Genomic DNA, 21,664 nt, shown 5'->3' with positions numbered 1-21,664 from the left:
AGAACCGATAAAATACTGCATTTAACATTGTGTTGCATTTCAGGAAGTGTGTTATTCCTTGGGCATAATATATAAAGTTCTAAGGAAATGGAAAGTGCAGCTTCCAGTTATTTAGTAGATAAAGAATTATTTATAAGATGATGCAATTTAGTCATGAGCAGAAAGTTGAGAAAAGTTAAACAATTGCGGTGCAGTGTATTCAGTACCGTAATAACACTAATTGGTTTTAGTGTTTAATGTGAAATTTATAGTTTGAAAGGGTTTTCTTAATAAATATGATCAGAAAATTTTCTGTAAGCAGTGCAGTAAAAGTTTATGCAGTACCCTTTTTGAGTTTGCAAAACTATTATAGATTTTGAACCTTGATTTTGTTATTATATTTTGAAATGACAGTCTCTATCAGTGGACAGTAAAAAATGGGTAACCACTATTGTGCACTTACCTATTAGTGACTATGGGGAGTGAGATCTAGCCCTTTGTGCCCCACCTCCTAGCTGTTTATGCCTGGTGCGCTAATTACGCTTCTCAATATTAACGTTTTCATCATATTTCTTTTAAAGTTGTGGATGGAATTGGCTTCAACAAGCTCTTTCTTCAGTGCTTTCCACTTTTCTACCACCTGTACAGGTAATGAGAACTTTCTTACATCTTTTCAACTCAATTGCAGATCCAGCTTCCTTTGATGTCCCCTTGTCCCACCTCTTTAATTTAAATAGGCTTCCATTATCCACCTTACCTATACTCTCTCAAGATCTTGTACATAGTTATCATATACTGTTTCTTCTCTTGAAAGGTATGAAGTTGAGTTCTTTCAACCTGTTCTCATAACTGAGGCCTCTCAGTTCCAGTGCTAATCTAGTTGCTAATTTATGAACTTTCTCAAGTTTCTGTTTATAATTCACAAGATGTGGGTTCCATGCTGGAGCTGTATACTCAAGTTATGGTCTCACAATGACAGTGTGTATGTAATTGAAAGCCTCCTTGTTTAGATTCTTAAACAACGTTCTTATGTTTGCTAACTTTACATATCGTCCTGCACACATGAGCTTCTGGCATTAGTGTTGAAATTATGTCTACTTCCAGGTCTTTTTCTCTTATTGTTTCTTGTAATTGCCTTTTCCTTATAGTATAGTTAAACACAGGTCTCCTCTCTCTCTCTTACCCATTTTCATTACTTTGCACTTATTTGGATTAAATTCCAGCAGCCATTTATCTACCCATTCCTAATGTTTGTTAATGTTTCCTTGCAGCACCATATAGTCCTCTTCAGTTCTTACTCTCCTCATTAACTTTGTATCATCTGCAAGCATTGACATGTGTGAGGTCACTCCTTCTGCAAGTTCATTTATATAAATTAAAAACAGCATTGGTCCTAAGACAGAGCCCTTTGGAACATTACTTTCCATTCCTCTCCAGCCTGATGTATCTGACTATGACCCTTTATTTCCTGTCGTTCAAGTACAGTACTCTCGAGCCCAGTCCAGTGCCTTTCCTTTCATTCCTACTTGTCTCTCCATCTTGTGTATTAGTCTTTTGTGAGGAAGAATATCAAAAGCTTCTTGACAGTCTAGGAAGCTGCAGTCTACCCATCCTTCTCTTATCTTATTTTGGTGACCATCTCATAAAATTCAATCAAGTTCATTAAGCATGATTTTCCCTCTCTGAAGCTGTGTTGTGCCTCTTATCATAAAGTTTACTCTTTCCAAATGTTTTACTATCCTTTTCCTGATGACTTTTTCTAGTATGACACTGGTCTATAGTTTAGTGCTTCATGTCTGTTCCCTTTCTTGAATATTAGAAGCATTTTCCTTTTCCAGATTTCCGGTAGCTCTCGCATCTCTAAGGCAATTTTGAACACTATAGTTAATGGGTAACACATGCCCCCTGCAGCTTCCTTCAGTACTATGGTGATATTTGGTCTGGTCCTACTATAATTGCTACAGTACATCCAATTCTTCAAGGTATCTTTTTTTTTTATCCCTACAATTCTGTCTAGTGTTGTTTTATTACAGTTCTGTCTCGTGATGTTTTACTACAGTTCTGTCTAGTGTTGTTTCTAGTCATCTGTTGTCACCCGTACTTGGACACCAATTTGGTTCTGGTTTGATGACCTCTTGTTGTGTCCCTGTTTGTGCAACAGCTTCGCTTGGCTCGGTACTTTTGCCACAATGCCTTTCTGATTCTTGTGTTTTCATTCCTGGCCCTCTTTAGTGCCTCCCTATTTGCTTCTGTACCCATATCCCTGTTTTTTTCCATGGCTTTCCTGGTTTCTCCTTCACCTCCTTACACTGTTGAACATTCTCCTTTTGACCCATTCCCTCCTGAGAGGTATGAGCTGTTCTGCTGCTGCTTTGCATTTCTTTTGAGTTCCATCTCATTTGCTGACTTTCCTTCCATTTCAGTCTCCCATTGAACCTCCTGTAGTTACCCCTTCTGTATTCCCTCTTGCTCCTAACCATTTTTCCAACTCTTTTCAGTTCTACAATGTAATCAAACAAGATAATTCAGCGGTATCTCAGATTTTAAGTTCTCTACATCATCTTTATTTTGAGTAAACACCAGGTCTACTCTTATCCAGGTATTGGACAGAGTAGCTGGTGGATCACCACCTCTTTTTCTTGTTGAATCTTTGATATGCTGCCACAGGAAGTGTTTGTAGTATCCACAAATCTTGCTCTCCATGTTTTATCTCTCCCCTTGAGGATCCTTTGTGGAGCAGTCTTGTTTTCCCCTGTGGTTAAAACCCCAAAATATTTAGATTTTTGCTCTAGCTCTCCATGCCACTAAGGCCTCATTTTTTATTTCTATTACCTTCAGGCATGTATCATTGCAATTATTATTTTCCTCCCTTGACCTTCCTGTTGTTAATGGAGGGCTGTAAATAACACTTACTGTGTTCTTCATGGTCCTTAATGTTATCATACATAGTATAAAATCCTTCTGTTTGATTACCTCTGGAATCTCTTATCTCTTCTAAGTTAAATGTTCTTGTAGCAGTAAGGCTACTTCTCCTCCCCCTCCCTTGTTTATCCTGTCTTTTCTTACTATCTGGTATCCTCTTGGGAATATTGCATCCTCTTCTTACATTCATCAGTTTTGTCTCCGTAACGTTGATATAAGGCTGCATATCTGCCATCCTTTCTTGCAACTGCTAGGTTTACTAAAGTTTATAATAATATATTAATTATGGATCTATTTATAGTCATAAATACTTAATTTCTTTTCTTTATTTATAAATACTTAATTTATTTTCTTTATTTACGTGTAAAAGTGCACAAATAATTAATACTCTATATCCCTGAATTATGGTTATCAAATAGATTTTCAAAGTATAGCATAATTTTTGCACAGATACATCAAAAAAGTTCTTATGTGGCAGTGAAGCATTTGGTAGAGCCATGAAAGTTTCAAATACACTGTACTCGCCTTCTTGAGGTTTGGCATTCGACTCCTTTTACCTGTATCGTGATAAAGAAATAATGATTAGTCTTGAGGATATTTTGTGTCAGATGATGCATTAATGCATCATCTGGTGTAGCTATGAGTAGAGTAGGAAATATTAATATGTTGCTGCAATGAGTGTGTTAATAGATAAAAGTATGTTATGTTTATTTACACTTGTGTACCTGTAGGTAAAATCGTGTAGAATTTGTATACATGATCATACTTGCAGTAATAGGTAAATATTTTTAGTAGTACATATTGTATTTAAAACAATTTGTATTTTTTGAAGTACAGTATTGTACATATCTTAGTGATTTTTTTTAACCAAGAGTTTTTTTTTTTAAGCTCTACTTAGCAACCTGTTTGCATTAGTTTATTTACACACACTTATAATAAACATCACTGTCATTAGAATGATTGTCAATAAGAGTCTCGTAATATAAACAAGAATTTGTTTATTTTTGCAGGAAGTATATAAGCTGTTTGGATTTTAATTGGTAACTGAGCACTAGAATTAGGCTGAAGGAATATCTTCTGAAATCAGTTTAATTTGATGCTATTTTAATACTTTAAGAACTAACACACAAGTGTAACTAAAATATTTTTGTATTCAAATAATGTTTCTTGTAGCACCTACCTTCTTACTGACATTGTAGAATTAAAGTGTCACATTAAATCCAGTACTTTATACTCCCCAAGACCCACTGTTAATGGCGATGTGTAGAGAGCTTCTAGATAAGCTTGGCATTATAAATCATTAACAGTATAAACCTGTAACCTTTGTTAATGGTGCCATTGAGTGTATCACCTGATAACAGTAGCACTCTTCCCTACAGAACACATTGATATGGGACCTGTTGAAGGTACTGTATGCTTGAGCCAGTCATATTCAGTAATAATAATGGTTTGATTGCATGTGCTTGCATTTTTGCCATGTTATTCGTTTTTGACTGTTAACCAACTAATTTTGCTTTAATTCAAAAGGAATGCAGTGTGTATATGGATATAGAGTATTTGTGAAGTTTAGAAATGAATGGAATTGTACTCAGTTCATGAATAATGCATGATTAACCCTTGGAGTGCACAGTTAACTCAGCCCAGGTATACACCAAAATGCAAATCTAAAAGTATTTGAAAACTAGTTTTTATGAGTTTATTCTTACCAGTTGAGAGTAAAATATATGAAAAATATGGACAAAATATTTTTAAAAAGTCTGTATGGATACATTTGGGATATACTGTACATTTCAGAATTTCATATCAGTTCTTCAAATTTGGATATACTGTAGAATTACAGTACTGTACTCCCAATTTTTACATCTCTTTTAGCAATCAAGAGAAAACATTAATATGGGTGACTGCAGAAAGATGACAAAAATGATCTCAGACTTAATGTTTTGTATAAATATTTTTGGGCATAACAATACCACATGCTCCAAAATGTTTATAATTAGTGAATTTATATGTATAGGACCAAGGTTTATCGTATTGCGTAATAATTGTCAACTGATGTAAGCTACGTTGACCTCAAGTGACCTCTCATTCGTCAGCTGACATAAGCCTCACTCTAAGGGTTAATGGTTATGGTGCATGTTATATGCTAATCTTGATTGAACTTTTTGCACTGCAGAATTTGCCGATAAGTGGATAATAATAATTGTTCCTTGTGGGTCATAATTTTTTATGTTTTGTTTTTTGCATTGTCATTACAAATAAAAAGTGTTTCAGAGAGGACTAAAAATCTTTCAGAGAGAACTAAAAATCATGATAGTAATGTAGTTGTAGTAATAGTCAAGTCCATGCTAGAAAATACCAGCGTCATGTGGCAATTTGCTCAAACCTTCACCTTAAAAGAATTTATTTGATGCATCTTCCGCTCATTTTATGACATTCTTGGTTCATTGGGATGCAGTGAAGCTATGAAGTGTTTTTTGTAAATGTTATTTAGGTTTTTATCTATCATTGAAAGATAAGGAAGTTCGGTGGAAACCCATTTTAACGCAATCCGCTTTATCGGTAGTGCAAATAGACATGAATCAATCGCTGCCAATGATAAAAACTGGTTGAAGTTAGTTATATAGAAAATATTGGAAACGATCTAGTTGATCGGGTGTGTGTGTGTGGAATGCAACTTTCCAGTGCTGTCATGTACAGCAGACCCTTGCACTTACAACATTTTGTATTTTTGTGGTTTTGGCTATTTGTTGTTACCAGCATTACAGCTTATATTAGCTAGAATATACAGTAAGCTGCTCTCAGTTTTAAGCCAGTGAGCTTATGCAAGAATGCTTTGACCTCAAGTCTATACTTTAACTTGAAGTTAAAAAGATTGTATAAGAATTAAAACAGCAACAGACTATACAACTCCAACATAGGATATTTGTTATGGAAAGTTTATGGTGGCACATATTGTGTAAGGTGTGAGTTTAAAGTGAAGTACAGTTCCTCTTGATTCTATTTTTAAATATATACACATTGTTGCACTGAATTTTATAATTTGGTAAGCTGTTCCATTTGCTTATTATGGGATTTAAATACTGTACTGTGATATATATTTTTTGTTTTCAGTAAAAATGTTTGACTTTAATTTTAAAGCCATTGTTTCAAATAATATTGCAGTATACATTGACAGTTTAATATTTTTTTTTGTCAAGATTGTCATAATCTTTAATGATCTTATTAAATAGCCTTTAATTTTTTTCATTTTCATTTTCTTTCTTCATTTTGTAATGTGTTGTTTGGACATGAAGATAATCACTTCATATTTAGGTCCCCAATTATTGTTGGGTACAATCGGGGCAGGGGGTGGGGGGGGTGGGTGGGGGTTAACAGTGAATGAACAATGTGCAATTGTTGGACCCTGCCTGGGGTTAGACTCTGGAGTGAAGAGGTCTAACCACTATACCACAGTTTGTAATGCTCATGAGAGGATATCATAAGCTTTTATGTCATTTTTATAACACAGTGATTTGAACTCATTTAAATAAGAAAGATCATCTTGATAGTCTCAAGCCTGGCCTCGGGTCAGGCTTGGGGGAGTAAAAAAATTTGGGGGAGTAAAAATTTGCAGTCTCCGTGGTGTAGTGGTAAGACACTCGCCTGGCGTTCCGCGAGCGCTATGTCATGGGTTCGTATCCTGGCCGGGGAGGATTTACTGGGCGCAATTCCTTAACTGTAGCCTCTGTTTAACGCAACAGTAAAATGTGTACTGGGATGAAAAAGCGATTCTTCGCGGCAGGGGATCGTATTCCAGGGACCGTAGGATTAAGGACTTGCCCGAAACGCTACGCGTACTAGTGGCTGTACAAGAATGTAACAACTCTTGTATATATCTCAAAAAAAAAAAAAAAAAAAAAAAAAAAAAAAAAAAAAAAAAAAAACTCCCAGAACCCCATCAAGCAGGTATATATCTATTAGCTTAATCAGTCCCCTCCTTATCCGCCATCTTTATTTTCTCGCATCAATGGCCGCAATAATTTGGCACAGTACTTAGTTTAAGCTCGGAGGTAAGGGATTTAGTCTGCATTAAGCTTATAAGGTCATTTTTTTCAGCTATGCCTGGGCTTATGACCCATTTGGGTTTATGTACTTATTGACTGGGCAGCCATGTTATGTGCAGGGATTTAATGACATAATTGACTACTGTATGTTGTTTTTAATGTGCATAGTGGATTGGTAACACTCAAGTACTGTACTCAACATTTGTTATACCAGTGACTACAAGCTTATGACTGAATTTTACATTGATGTTTGAATTTTGAACCCTTGCTGTGTTGTAAGCTGAATTTAAGTTAAATGTGGTACATAGTTGACTGTGTATAATACACTATTACAGCAGTGGATACACATGATTGATGTGCAAAATAACTGTTGCAAAACAGTAACATGCCTTGTTAGCATTTTTATCTGTTGTATTCATCATTATATCTGCTATTTTATTTAAATATTTCATATTACTGCACAGAATCTGTTTATGAAATAATTTGTATGAAGTTATGTATTTACTGTAGGTTGTAGTATTCTATACACAGAAAGTACTGTACTCTATTTAGAAATAGAGGTGTATTCTTTTACATGTTTTGGTCTTGTTTTCCACCCATTATATTTCTTCTCGTATTCTCTTTAGCATGTGAAAGTTTCTACTTCATAATAGTTGGTGTTGAATATGGCAGATGCGAAGTGTTGTTCTCTATCTACAGTACCAGCATGGTTGTTATATTTTATATTGTAAGAGATAGAGTATTATTTTTTGTTTATAATTTTTCCCCCATTGCCTTGGAAGACAGTGGAAAGGGAAAATAAGTGCTGTAATATTTATTTTTACATTTTCTTAATACTGCACTGTAGTTTAATAATATAAGCTAGTTAGTATATGCCTATATATTATTAAATAGTTTTCATAAAGTAAGTTGTTTTCAGTTTTTCTTATCTGCATATGTTTTAACACGTTTTCCACATTCATTTTCCACATACAGACGAATGATGGCACAGAAGCGAGTAATCAAATTGCTGTTCTGAGCGCTGAAGTAGAACACCAGAGAGTTGTAGTAGATGAGCTGGAGAACAAGTATCAAGTAACTTTGCTTCAACTTGATGCCCTAACACGGAAGGACCAAGAGAGGCAGCAGGAGAGGAGAGATATTGATAGAAAATTACTATTGCTACAACACGATCTAAAGGAGGCTCAAAGAAAGGTAAAACAGCTCTCTATATTCATTTGCTTATATATCATCATTATTACCCAGTTTCCCACTTTTGTGAGGTGGTGAGGCATCAGGCCAGAGAAAGTATGTGAGCAGTATTAAAGAATTACAGTACTACTGTATAGCTAAAGATATTCACCATGTCTTGACCATAACACAGCATCACAGAGCACCTGCTCTGCCACACTCTAGCAAATCTTCCATAGTATGACCCTCACTACTTTATTCATTTTTGTATTTATTTTTTATTGATTTATATAGAAGTAGTTCATTGGGTTCGTGAGAGTACATAACACTTATTCTTACATTCTTGCAAAGCCACTAACACACACAGCACACTTCTTAATAAAGCACACGTTTCTCAAATTGTCCATTTCTTCTGAACTAATGAAGGCCAATTTTATTTACTTTCCACATTTATTAGTTTTGTACTTAAATGTCAATAATCCTGAAATTTTCTAAGAAAAGTAGAATAATCATATAATTGTGTATTACACTGTATTAACAAACCTTAACACTTGATGGTATTTACTGTACATTGATAATGTTGTATATTCAATTTCTTGATTCTGTTATGCATCCTATTTTTCCCATAAAATCCCTTAGAAAATGCTGCTTGGTCCACTTTGAATAGGTCTCAGGAAGCATCCTGACATAAAATTAGGTAGGTTTTGTAATTTATTGCACCATAGTCGAGAGAAAGCTAAATTTAAAAGGTAATTTAAATTATTTTTTAAATTTAAAATTACCTAATGTGTAAAGCTGATTTTCAAGATAAAAAAAAAAGTGTCTTGAAAAGGGTAGAGTGAGTATATCTGAACATGGGAGGTGGGCTGGCCTTGGAACACGATGAGAGTTCAGCAGTGGGCGACATGAAACTGGATTACGGTGTAGTTTCAAATAATAACATTTTTAGAAACATTCTTAGTGAAGTCCAGAAGCATAGTATACCATACACAGTAAACGGATTAGGTTGAATAATAATGCCCCAAAATGGATAACCATGGGACTCGATAACCTTATAAAAAAAAAAAACTTTACAAAAGCATGAAGAATAGTAAAGTCAATCTAGATCAACAATTTGTCAAACTAGTTAGAAATGCTAAAAATGACCTAAGAATGATTAAAAGAAATTAGAGAAGGCATGCACTGTAGCAAGACAAAGACAAATCATAAATGGGTGTCTGGGAGGGCTCCTTCATTAGCTCTCTGAGGTACTCTCCTCGTTTGCTTCAAGCCTAAGCATCTTGCCAGGCCCTTTGAGTCAGTCACCTACTAGGGACCAGTACCAAAATGTGGACCCCTCAATAGAGGCAAGAAAGTCTTAAGAGATACAAGATCGACCCAGGTAAAAAGGAAAAACTACCAAAAATGTAGAGCATTCCAAACCAAGCAACTGCCTGGAAACATTGGTAACCCTGGCACAAACTATGTACACACTTGTTGTCCAGACCCAACTGCTAGTTACTCATACCCCCAGTAGATGGCAGCCCCAGCAACACACCTGCCTTCCTCCCCCCCCCCTCCCCTTCCCCACTGGTTGACCCCAGTAGTCATGCATTTGGTGTGGTTTAGACTGCAGTTCCTATTGCTATTTGCTCTTCCTGACTTTATTTTCAGCTAAGTGTTGACTTCCTTTTTTGGACCTGGTCTTGAAGGGGTCCTATTTCTGTATTGGTTCCTTTTTTCTCCTTCACACATGTTTTTGTTTAACTCCACTGTTGTGTAAACATTGTGTCTATCTCTAGCTACCTCAACTGCTTGTGGCTAGAGAGACCTTCTCTAGTTGGCACTGGTGGTGCCCCTGCTTTTTAGTGTTTTTTTTTTTTTTGTCCCTGCTAAGGTTACAGGGGCTCATTTCTTGAGGTTTTCTCATTATGAGGAGTTTAGGGTCAGTGTATCGACTTTGGCTCCTATGCATGGCCAAGAGGTTGAGGTGACCTAGGGTTTTGTTGCGATTTGGGGGTGCACTCTGGGTTTGTAGTGAGCTCGTGCTCTGGTGGCTTCTTATCTCCCACTAAAGTGTTTTTTCCTGGTGGGTGGTGTGTTAGAAGTTTCTGGACATTACCCAATGCATGGCTTCCCAGCCAGTTGGCCCCAGCTAGTGTTGGCATTGTCAAGCAGGCCTTGGGTGTTCTGAGTCCAATATAGCTCTTGTTCCTAAGCCTGCCTCTGTGTTCAGTTTTTTTGGGTTATGAGGTTATCTTGAGATGATTTCAGGGCTTTTAGTGTCCCCGCGGCCCGGTCCTCGACCAGGCCTCCACCCCCCAGGAAGCAGCCCGTGACAGCTGACTAACACCCAGGTACCTATTTTACTGCTAGGTAACAGGGGCACAGGGTGAAAGAAACTCTGTGATTCTGTTACATGCTGAAAGTAATCATTTCTATCTCAACCATTCTGCCAGTTTGGTTAATAATTGTTTTTATTCCCCGGACCCGAAATGTTTGTCCTTCACTTGGTGCAGCATATCGGGCGACTACCGCTTTCCGGGACAGAGCGTTCCGTTTGTATTATACCCCTCCCCTGGTCCGCAGTCTGAAGCATTTGTGTTCTTTAGATTTTGTCTACTTTTGATTATAGGATGGATGGTTGCCCATTCCTTTCCAGTGGCAGAACCATTTACAGTTAAAATTTCCTGTTGATGTTCCATTGCTGCCTTCTATTCTGAGGAGGTTATATTTGCTAGGATTGTTCCATATTCAGTATTTGTTAGTCATCTTTGATGTTCAGTGAGGAACTTGGTTCTACTCTAGGCTCTTAGGTAATTTTGTAGGGCATTGGGTTGTGCAGAGGCTCGAGATGGGTCTGTGGATGCCCTTCAACCGTCTGTGGATGTCCTTTAATCGTCTGTGGTCTCGTGCCTAATTCTGAGTTTTTTTTTGCTAATTTAGGATTATTTGTAAGTCATGCCACTCTTAATTGATTGCTCACTATTACACCACCACCTGCCCACTACCTACAAGTTCATTTCTTGATGCCAGTATTTTTCTCAGATTTTTCCTTTCATGCAAATATGCAGTTTGTTTGGTTAATCGTTTGAGGTGCTCGATTCCTATGTTTGCATCTGCCCTGACCTGGGATGTGGGCACTTGGTAACTCCATGTGAATGTGCCTTTGCTTTTCACTGCTTAAGTTGTGGAGGACCACAGACTGTCTGACTGTCTTCAGTTTTTCACATTTGGACTGTCCAGGACATTTTTTGTGCAGCTTCATGGATGCTCTGGATGCTGAGGCTTTGATGCTGGGTGTGTATTTTCTTCTGCCTACGGTGAGTATGGCAGAGGCATTGCTTCGGTTGTATGCTTGGAGGCAGAAGTGGAGTTCTTCACTGCTCGATTACATTCCAGCAAGCTGTTCTAGCTCACATTTTTATGTCAAGGTTGGTCCCTTTTCCCCATATCTGGTTTGTTCTTTTATCCTCCCTTGTTACCAAAGATGGTTTCTGTTGTTCTATCAGCTGTGTCCTTTGTTTTTTCGACCTCATATGGGTCAGTAGGCCTTCTGCAGTTAACTTAATTTTTGTGGTATAATAAAGAATGAAAAATTAAAAGGTTTTAAGCATGTGGGTATGCTATATCATAAATAATTGTGTACACATTGCAAGTAATGGAAATGTGGAAGTCTAATTATATACTTGTGAAAGAATGCACATTGAATGTGTACATGTCCAGTGTCAGTGTAACTTGGCCACCTGCACAATGTCATATGTACTAAATGCAGTGTCATTTTAGAGCCTTGTGTAAGTTCAGCAAGGAATTGGAATGTTTTAAAAGTAATACTTATTACAGTACTAGAGGTAAAAGAATAGTAAACATATACAAAAATAAAATATTTTCATGCGGTGTCAGTTTAGATTTTCTGCACACATTGGAAGGTTTGGGTCTCCATGCCAAACATTCACTTGTATCGGTTGTAAAATATTTACATATTTTCAAAGATTCCATTATATTGTTAGTCTAGATCTTTTAGGTTACACTGTATTCTCTATGGCCTGTATTATTTATGAATAAGCTGCAGTATTCCTTACATTTGGCTTAAATTTGAAGCTTAACATTAGTTCTTTTGATTGTTGTTATAATACAATTTCAGGCGGACAATGAAATAGAAAGCAGACGTAAGTTGGATGGCCTCTACCAAGAGGTGAAGAAGAAACTTGAGGACGAGCAAAATAAACGGACGAGAGATATTGTCTCTGCTCAGCATGCACACGAGAAGCTAAACTCTTTGGAAAAGCAGGTTAAAATATATGCCTTACTGCATTTTCTATAAAAATTTAAAAATTAAGCCATTCCTTTCATTTGATTTAATTATTTTTTAATCTTTTGCTATGACTTTGTTACATAAACCTTATTCATTAATTATTTTTTTACTACAAGTACGTTGATAAATTGAGTAACATCCCAGACAGTTTGAGATTTAAGTTTTTTTTAGTGTTTTTCATATTTGCTTGTAAATTCTTTAGAATTTTTAAGTTTAGAACTAATAGTGGTTATATATAATACTCTTATTAGATGGTGACCTATTTAAAATAACCCTAACAGCTTAAAGAAGTTCAAGACAAATATAAAGTTGAGTCGGACAATAACACGCGACTACGCAAGCAAAATGCAGAACTGAATGTAATAAATCAGCGGAAAGATACCTCGGTGACAGAGTACATGGAGAAAATCTCAGCGGTCCAGTCAGTGCGAGACACCTTGGAACGAGACTTGGTGAACCTACAGACCCAGTTGGACCAGGAACGAGCACACAAGAACCATCAGGTTGACTTGGTCTCACAAGCTGATATTAAAATACAAGCATTACAGTCCAAGGTGTGTGATATTTTCTTTAAGTTTTTTAAAAGATAATTTTGTCAAATCATTGTTGTATTGAAGCCTAATCAGATGAGTTAGTGGTCTCCCATTGTTCTTGCCATTTAATGATAGAATGACACTCTCACACTTGATGGTTTTAATTATAAAAGTGGGAAAATGAATGTGTGTATTTCATGTGACTTGCATGGATGATTAAAAATATCATTGGTTTTCTAATTATGTATAAATTTTGGTAGCACTGCTTTGTAAAGATTTATAGATAGATAAATGTGATTCTCATTATTCTTAATCATTTAATTTATACCTGTAGCTTGATAGTGCATTCGAAAGAGAAGCGGTTGCACGAAGAGAAGCTGAGAAAGTGTCGGAGCGTCTTGTCCAGCTGGAAAAAGACAGAAACTCACTGGAGTTAGAGCTAAGAGGCATGACAAGCCGGTACGAGCAAGAGGCAAGAGCTTTACGAGAAGCAAATAATGCTGCCCCTACACACAACCACCAGTCCAGTGCACAAGCACTTGCAGGTGTGACTCCTTTACTGATTTCAGAGCCTTCCATATCTTCAGTATTTCATTTTTTTTTTTTTTTTTAAATAAAGTATAGTACTGTACTGTAATTACATAGTTAATATTATGTATACTTCTGATTTAATACAAATATTGACACTAGCAAGTATTTGAAAGTATTTTTGTGTGGGATTTACAGCCTTGCAGGAACGCCTAAATGCAGAGAAGCAGAAACGTCAGCAAGCAGAGGCATCTAGTCAGGAGAAGGAGCGTCAGAACTCGATGTTGAGTGTTGATTACCGGCAGCTGCAGCAACAGCTTCACAAACTGGAAGGAGAGTACCGGCAAGAGTGTGAAAAGGTGATCAGGCGTAGTTCTTCACTTTGATGGTTGCATTGTTTCAAATTTAGTATTTCTTCTCCATATATAGTTGCAAGAAACTTGTATAGAAATAATTCACATAACTGATTGTGGCTCATTCTTGTTAAATTTACATTTATCCTCAACATGTACTGCACTTTCTCTTATTGTTTTCCAGCTAATTCCACTTGTACACATTATAGTATTCTTTACTTTACTACTTCAGTACCATGTTATGCTTACCCATTTACTGTACTTAATATGGAGTCTTGGTTATCCTTTGCATAATTATTCTAGTGTCTGGTCTCCTAAATAATACTACTGTACTGATTAAGTTTTTTTTTGTGTGCTTAAATAATTTACAGCTTCCATTTTAAATTGTGATCGTTTGAATTTCAAAGCCATTTTTATTTTAACAAAAATTTGTGGAGTTCCATTTCAAAGTTTGGCTATTTAGTATAGAATAACTGAAGCATATCTTATAATTAAATGAATTTTTCATAGGTCAAGGCTCTACAGAAACAGTTGGAATCTGAGACTGAAAAGAGGTCCAGCCTTACTTCAGATCTCCAGGCTCAGTCGTCTGAGGTTGCTCTCCTACGTACAAGAGAAAAACTGCTCACTCGTGATTTAGAAGAAGCAAAAGAGGCACGGAATAACTTGGAGGAAGAACTGCACAAACTCAAGACACAAAAGTCGGTGGATGACATGCAGATGAGGGAACTGCAGGACACACTCGAAGCCGAGCAGTATTTCTCAGTAAGTTGTGTGTCTTGTTAATTGTTCATGTAAGACAAGTGTTGCTTATTGAATAACAAACTTGTTTCAATATTTATGGTTAAATACCAGATTACCATAAAAGAAGTGAAGGCTGTTGAATATGTATAGATTCAAAACTCTAAAGCTGATATTTTTTTCACCTTTTACTATTTGGCCGTTAAAATAAATAAGGGGTTACCCTGCTGTGCCCAAAGCTCTTCCTGCTTCTCCCCCTCTACCAGTCTTCCCCTTACCTCCCTCTCATTTCTCTTCCTATCCCCTTTCTTCCCACCCTCTCCAGTGAAGGAATGTTAGTGCACTTACTCTTGTACCAAGATGTTGTACTGATGTGGCATGTGAGTGAGTAATCATTAATAGAGCTATAGTCAGTCTTGAGTTATTTGTAGTATTAGCATAGAATAAAGAAGGAAAATTTAATGAAAAGATGTTTGCATAAGTTATGGAAAGTGGTTAAGTTTTTTTTTTTTTTAGTGAATTTAAAGGTAGGAGGAAGAAAGGTTAAAATGATGGAAAGACATGGTGAACGATTGTAAAAGTGCATGGGAAATGGAAAGAAATATGGCAAGATGGAATGGGTTTGTAAAGTTATTTTTAATTTGCAGGCATCTGAACATGATTGTACTGAGCACTGATTTTTATGTCAGCATTGGCAATGTGAGACAATACTAGTTTCTTCATTTTTATATTTACATTTTTTATAATTATTTTTGTTTTTGAAACCTAATCCTTTTTGCTCCTAACAACTTAGTTGCAGTATTGATGGATATCTTGGCAATGTACCCCCCTGTAACAGGGACATTTTGAAATACTTGTATACTATTTGTATGAGGATTTTAATGTTTATTTTATTTTGAACGTAATCAATTTTTCAGACACTTTACAAGACTCAGGTACGCGAACTTCGCGAAGAAGCAGATGACAAGAGTCGGCAGGCAATGGAGTTGGAAGAAGAACGCACAAGCCTTACTCAGCAGATCCAACTGGCCGTGGGACGAGCCGACTCGGAGGCTCTTGCCCGTTCCATTGCTGAAGAGACCGTAGCCGAACTAGAGAAAGAGAAGACGGTTAAAGAACTGGAGATCCGTGATCTTGTTTCCAGACACACTGCTGACATCACAGAAAAGGACTCTATTCTCAATGTTGTTAGTATATAAATTTGTAAAACAGAATCACACATTAATGGTCCAGGACAGACTGAAATGTCGTCATTTATGCTTTTTCTGATGTGTGGCCATGATATCTTCAGTCATGTTATTGTGACTTGCCATCTGGTTAATTTATAATACTTTCTCTCTATTTATTTTGATCACTTGTAAGACAGTGATTTATTGTTAATTGACAAAAATAGCAGAGAAACAAAAGTTTCTACTAGTATTGCTTTAAATGTTAACCTTTTCAATTATTTATCTTGTATAATAGTGTTTAATTATATTTGCTTGAAACTATTTAATACCCTAGAACTAGTGAACGTTAGACAAATCATGTTCATGGAACATCAAAGTTAATTTTGTGATATAACTGCATGTCATCTTTCAAATATTTATGCAACAAATTGTATGTGTGTTAATTTGTCTTACAGGCAAAAGAACGTGAACAGGAACTGAGCAGATCAGTGGAGACTCTCAAGCAGGAAAAGGATTTGCTTAATGCCCAAGTCCAGAATCTTGAGGAAGGTTAGTTTAGAAATTTAAAACATTGTTTATATACTGTAGTTTCAAAGCATCACATGACAATGATTATTGGGAAGATTAGGCACAGAGTGTAGCTCTCATCTGTAACTACACTTAGGTGTAGTTACCTGACACCACAATGCACCTCTTGACACAATAGCTGGTCACCCCTCCTCTCAGATATGATTGGTATGTCAGGAATAAAACCGAGTATTCCAGACTGAAGTTTGAATTACGTACTGTACTTCCCATTTTTTTTGGTTAACTATTATTTCTTATCAATCTGCAACATGTTTCCCCTTCAATATATCAATGGTTGAAGGCCTGATTGAGCCATTTCTAGTGTTTTGAGAGGATGTTGAAAAAGGATGTTTACGAGATTATGCAATAAATTTAAAGTATGACAGGGACATGATGAATTGGAGCAGACCCAATAAAACTAATACTAGCTGTAGCCTGCCAAGGCTACAATTTCTGGCCTTCATATTCATAATTTCCAAGTGCTGTACTGATAGTTATAGGCCCTAGTACAGCGGGTAAATTAATACAATATTGATGAAAGCAGCACCATTGCCTGTATAGCAATGGTGTGTGAATGATTTGTCCTGTTTATGGGAGCAAAATATTTCTCGGCCAGTTGTAATTGCTGTATATTCCTCAGTGCCGTACATAATCATGGCAATTACAATTAGTTTTTTTTTTCATTAAGTTAGATTCACTGTATTCTTCTGGTAGAACAATAATTTTTTTCAAACATTGTCATTACCTCTACTGTAATGTTTTATTCCATGCAGAACACAAGAAAATTTCTAATGATCACCAGGGTGAGCTAGAAAAATTAAGCAAGCAATTAAAACAAGAACAGCTTCTTAAGATGCAAGCTGTTAATAAATTAGCAGAGATCATGGCTCGTAAGGAAAATCTTCCAGCTAGTCGTAAACCTAAGGCCTCGGCCAATGACCTGAGAAGAAAGGAGAAGGAATGTCGTAAATTGCAACAAGAGATGACAATGGTAAGTAGCAGTCTGTTACCTTTTAGTTTTAGTTAATAGAAAATTATGGATGTGACTTGCATCACTGATACAATATAAGAATGTTTTATCTGTGTTTCTAGCTAATGAATACATACCAAAAATAGACTTAAAATATGTGTAGTGTAAATTTGAATTTATACTAGATTTGAAGGTTTCATTGCCTAGTGTGGAAATATTTCTAATGGTACAATATTTGTCTATTAATGAATTTTTTTTTGTGATAGGAGCGTGACAAGTTCTCTCAAATGGTGTCAAAGTATACAAAGGAAGTCCAGGATCTGCAAGCACTGTTATATGAGGAAAGTCAGGCTAAAGTCCGACTTCAAATGGAGGCCGACTCTAAAGACTCTGAAATTGAGTCTCTCACCTGTAAACTGGCAAACATCAACAGTGAGACGGCCTCCCTTAGCAGTGGGGCAGATAACGATATTGATGAATTAGGTGAGTACCAGAAGAATTGGTGGTTGTGCTTGTATCACTTATATTTGGACAACAATGGTATTGTTACAGTATTTTGTGTCTCATAATAGATAATTATGGTAAATAGTAACCAAAAACAAAATTTCAAGTAGTGATACCTTTTTTATCTTGAATGGTGCCCAATGATGGACGTCTTGTGATCATAACCTGAGAACATGGACCAAGTTTCATTTACTCATTCATGCTATACTTAATAAGTTTGTTTACATTAATTGTGATAAATTCACTATTCAACCTAAAATCCTTGATACTTTTTCTAACATTTATTAATTACATAAATTGTTATGCCAAACACTTTTCTTTTAATGACATATAGACTTTCAATTCACTTTTTGCATCTTATGTGCACAGGTGCCAGCAGTGCCATTCCCTGTATGCTGGGAATATAAATAAGGCAGGTTTATGGGCGGTCAGGTGTAGAGAAAACTGGGCAAAATGTTGATAGCATGCTGGAATTTTTGTTTAAAACTTAAACATGTGCACAGATAATTAGTCATTTCGTGCACCTGAAGTAGGATTCCAGTTTATTAGTATATATATTGGTATTGTTTTCCTGTTATGAAGTAAGTATTGCTTGTTGCAGAGTCTCGACTTGAGGGTTGGCTGTCCATTCCCAATAAACAAAACATCAAACGCCATGGCTGGCGGCGACAGTACGTGGTTGTCTCATCAAGGAAGATCATCTTTTACAACTCGGAGAATGATAAACAAAATTCGGACCCAATTCTTATTCTGGACTTAACGTATGTACGGTTACACACATTCAATATGATTTGGTTGCAGTTTCTTGCATTTGTGAGTAAGAATGAAACAAATGTATTCCTTGTGGATTTGTAAAGTTAAACTTTACTACTTAATGCAGTAATTTACTAGCAAGTTTCCCTAAATTTAAAATGGCCTGAATTTGTCCCTAATTATCATTATACAAAATTCCATTATTTTCTATGTGATAATGTGGAGGCATGTAAACCTAACATATAGGAATAATAGGAGTAATTGAAACATGTAAAAATTTGTTTGCAGATAATTCTTTATGCAGAGAACATGTAAACTAGTTGAAGCTTTTGTTGAAGTGTCAGACGTGATTCTTATAAGCAAATGCAGAAAAAGTTGAACTGAGAGTAGTGAGAGAATTAAATTCTACAAGCAGTAAATGTGAATGGGGAAGTGCTGTAAAAGGTCTAAATACTTTGTATGTGTCAATTATGAAATAGTAATTTGTGCAATTGAAGCTGAATATATGTTAACACTTTTGACGGGCGGGGACAGAAATTGTCCATAAATAACTGTGTGTCCAGCGGAGACGCATGTTGCATCCAGAATTAAAATATTTGTTAAAATTCATTCATTGTTCAATTATGGTACTAGTTTTAAAATGCGTGCCTTTAGATTGCAAACAATTTGATACCAAACTGAACAACGTAGCATGAATTCCTGTGTTGCGAAACTCAGGGAATGTGCACATGCTGATTAGTTATGCGAGCTGGTATGTTTGAGCGTCACAAATGCCATGTGCACAGTGGCGTTGCTCAGCGTCTCCCTCCCTGCTTCCTGCTGTGGATGCAACCATTAGCAAAGTTTCAACTTTGTCATTATTGACGTAGGGAGGAGACTTGTTTTATTAATTTATTTATTGAAAGTAAATCTTAAAAAATAACTTCCAGAATGAAAGTTTTTAGGTATTCACAAGATAAATTTTATTAAGAAATAGTGGATTTGCTTACGTGGCAACATCCTATTTTCTCTGGAAGGCTACTGAATCCATTCTGTAGTCAGATTAGTAAAGTTAGTATATTCCTGACAGCTGTTTTTACTGGGTATGCCAGGTGTTACAATTACAATTATTTATTTTGTGTTAATTTTTCCAGAAAACTTTTTCATGTTCGGTCTGTAACACAAGGGGATGTTATAAGAGCTGAGGCCAAAGATATTCCCAGAATATTCCAGGTAAGTTTGTTGTTTGTGTTGTGCTAATGCTAATTTATTGGGCTACAGTATTTACTCTAAATATTAGAATTGTATGTATTGGTACATAATCAGTAATTACAATACAAATTATTTATAACTATTAAAACATCTGGTTACTTGCTTGTGGGATAATGTTTCTTCTCCCCACTTTCTTGTGGGGAGAAGCCTCCAGCAGCCTCTTTCTTCTGGAGCCTTTGGTTCATGGATTGGGTTCCTTAATCCTCACTTCAGTTTCCTGTGCCCCTTTTCTTTTGCTGAGGATTTACTTTTTTTGAGGCAAGTTTCTTGCTGGCTCTGGCTTCAGATAGTCACATTTGAAACTTCATGCTTTTTGCTGTAAAGAGCTGGTTTTGTTGCTTTTGTTCTGGGAATCACTGTCTTCATCTCTCATATTTGTCTTTTTGAATGAAAAATTGCTTTACGTCGGGTTCCTGTGTTTGACTGAGGGTGCGTCATACCTTCTAACCTTATGTTGCTGTCCTGCATTATTTGAGCACTTCTCATCCTTCTCAAGCTATCCCAGTTCTCGGCTTTAATTCCTTAGCATTTAGTCCAAAGTTCCTTGGTAACAAGCGCATTTATACCATACCCACAGGGGTGGGTATGTATCTTGCCCCCTAGCTCCCCAAGAACTAGTGGATAATTGGTTTTTATTTATTTGAGGTGTTTTTTGGCCTCTAAGTGGCTGGCATGGTTGTAGTAGCAGGAAGTGTTACAGGCGAGATGGCCACGGTAGCCAGGTGGTGTGGTCAGTGTGTATCACACCAGATGTGTAATTTGCTATCGGTGCTGCTGGGGGAAGAGGGTTCACGCATTCAACTTGGATGGTTTTTGTTCATTGCTTAACTTATTAGTTTGCATAATAGTTTTGGGATAAATGTTTGATTTTTATGATGTAATTTTGAGTGTTTGGGTTTTTTCTCTGGTTTGATCTAATCTTTATTGAAATTTTCATAATTTTGACATTTTTAGTTATATTCCAATGTGCTGAATACTAAGTTTTTCTTTTGTTAAACTTTCAGTTATTATATGCTGGAGAGGGGGAGAGTCGAAAGCCTGGCGATACTCCTGGCCCTTTGGCTCTCCTTGAGGGTGCAGGCCCAGACAAAGCAGGGACCATTGTTCACAAAGGCCATGAATTTTTGGCCATTAGCTTCCATATGCCTACCAACTGTGAGGTCTGTCAGCGACATCTATGGCACATGTTCAAACCACCACCAGCTCTCGAGTGCAGAAGTAAGTCACAGTTTGTATGTGAATTGCATGTTTTAATACTAACAAAAGACATTGAATTCAAATCCTAAACTCTGAATTCTTTGATTCTTTTCTGTCTGTTACAAACTACTTCTATGATATTGCACAGAAGTAAGTTGCTGACACACCTACGTAGGAGTATTTTTATTCTTCTCATTTTATATTATCTTTGTAATTCTCATTCCCTTTTAGTTTTGCTGTTTGCATGTTCCTACTGAATGAGATTTATGTCCATCACAGCCTCATGATTCTCAGTGAAAATTAATGTCTGGGCCAGATTTACATTTTGTGACGGTAACGCGTTGGTGTTCGGCTGTTTAAGGCTAGGGGTATGGCCTCGTCACATAGTTATAAAAAAAAATAGAAAAACTGGAACTTCGTCTGTGGTAAGGTAAGGAGAAGACACACAAAACACAAGTAAACTTTAACAATGAAATTTTAATTACGTTAAATAAATCAAAACATGAAAATAATGCACAAACAAATTCTTATAATAAAATCAATCAATCAAATAATAAGAATACTTAAATGACACAATGAAAAGTTACGTTAAGGCAAAATAACAAGAAGTGCAACACAAAGGTAAGTGGGAGGTGCTGGAATATTGGCTTAAAGCCACCACCTCTCTCAGTACACGCTAGAGTCTAGCTG

The 21,664-nt window shown here is 36.3% G+C and overlaps 1 protein-coding gene across 5 annotated transcripts in view; it reads left to right on the top strand.

The window, feature by feature from the left end:
- Window positions 1–21,664, top strand: part of LOC123762919 (rho-associated protein kinase 2) — a 60,979-nt gene that overhangs the window by 19,282 nt on the left and 20,033 nt on the right. For all 5 annotated transcript variants that reach the window (XR_011222280.1, XM_069302126.1, XM_069302128.1 and 2 more), the window contains exons 12-24: window positions 7,920–8,138; window positions 12,238–12,384; window positions 12,690–12,962; window positions 13,276–13,486; window positions 13,668–13,828; window positions 14,333–14,587; window positions 15,481–15,750; window positions 16,188–16,281; window positions 17,073–17,290; window positions 17,536–17,752; window positions 18,375–18,534; window positions 19,660–19,738; window positions 20,782–20,995. Coding sequence is in view for 4 of the 5 variants with exons in the window: in XM_069302126.1 (XP_069158227.1) it covers window positions 7,920–8,138; window positions 12,238–12,384; window positions 12,690–12,962; window positions 13,276–13,486; window positions 13,668–13,828; window positions 14,333–14,587; window positions 15,481–15,750; window positions 16,188–16,281; window positions 17,073–17,290; window positions 17,536–17,752; window positions 18,375–18,534; window positions 19,660–19,738; window positions 20,782–20,995 (2,518 nt within the window). In the remaining variant the exon portion in view is untranslated. The remainder of the gene's footprint in view (window positions 1–7,919; window positions 8,139–12,237; window positions 12,385–12,689; window positions 12,963–13,275; window positions 13,487–13,667; window positions 13,829–14,332; window positions 14,588–15,480; window positions 15,751–16,187; window positions 16,282–17,072; window positions 17,291–17,535; window positions 17,753–18,374; window positions 18,535–19,659; window positions 19,739–20,781; window positions 20,996–21,664) is intronic.

This window comes from Procambarus clarkii, chromosome 47 (genome assembly GCF_040958095.1).
Source record: "Procambarus clarkii isolate CNS0578487 chromosome 47, FALCON_Pclarkii_2.0, whole genome shotgun sequence".
NCBI lineage: Eukaryota > Metazoa > Arthropoda > Malacostraca > Decapoda > Cambaridae > Procambarus > Procambarus clarkii.
This window is presented reverse-complemented; position numbering and strand designations above follow the sequence as displayed.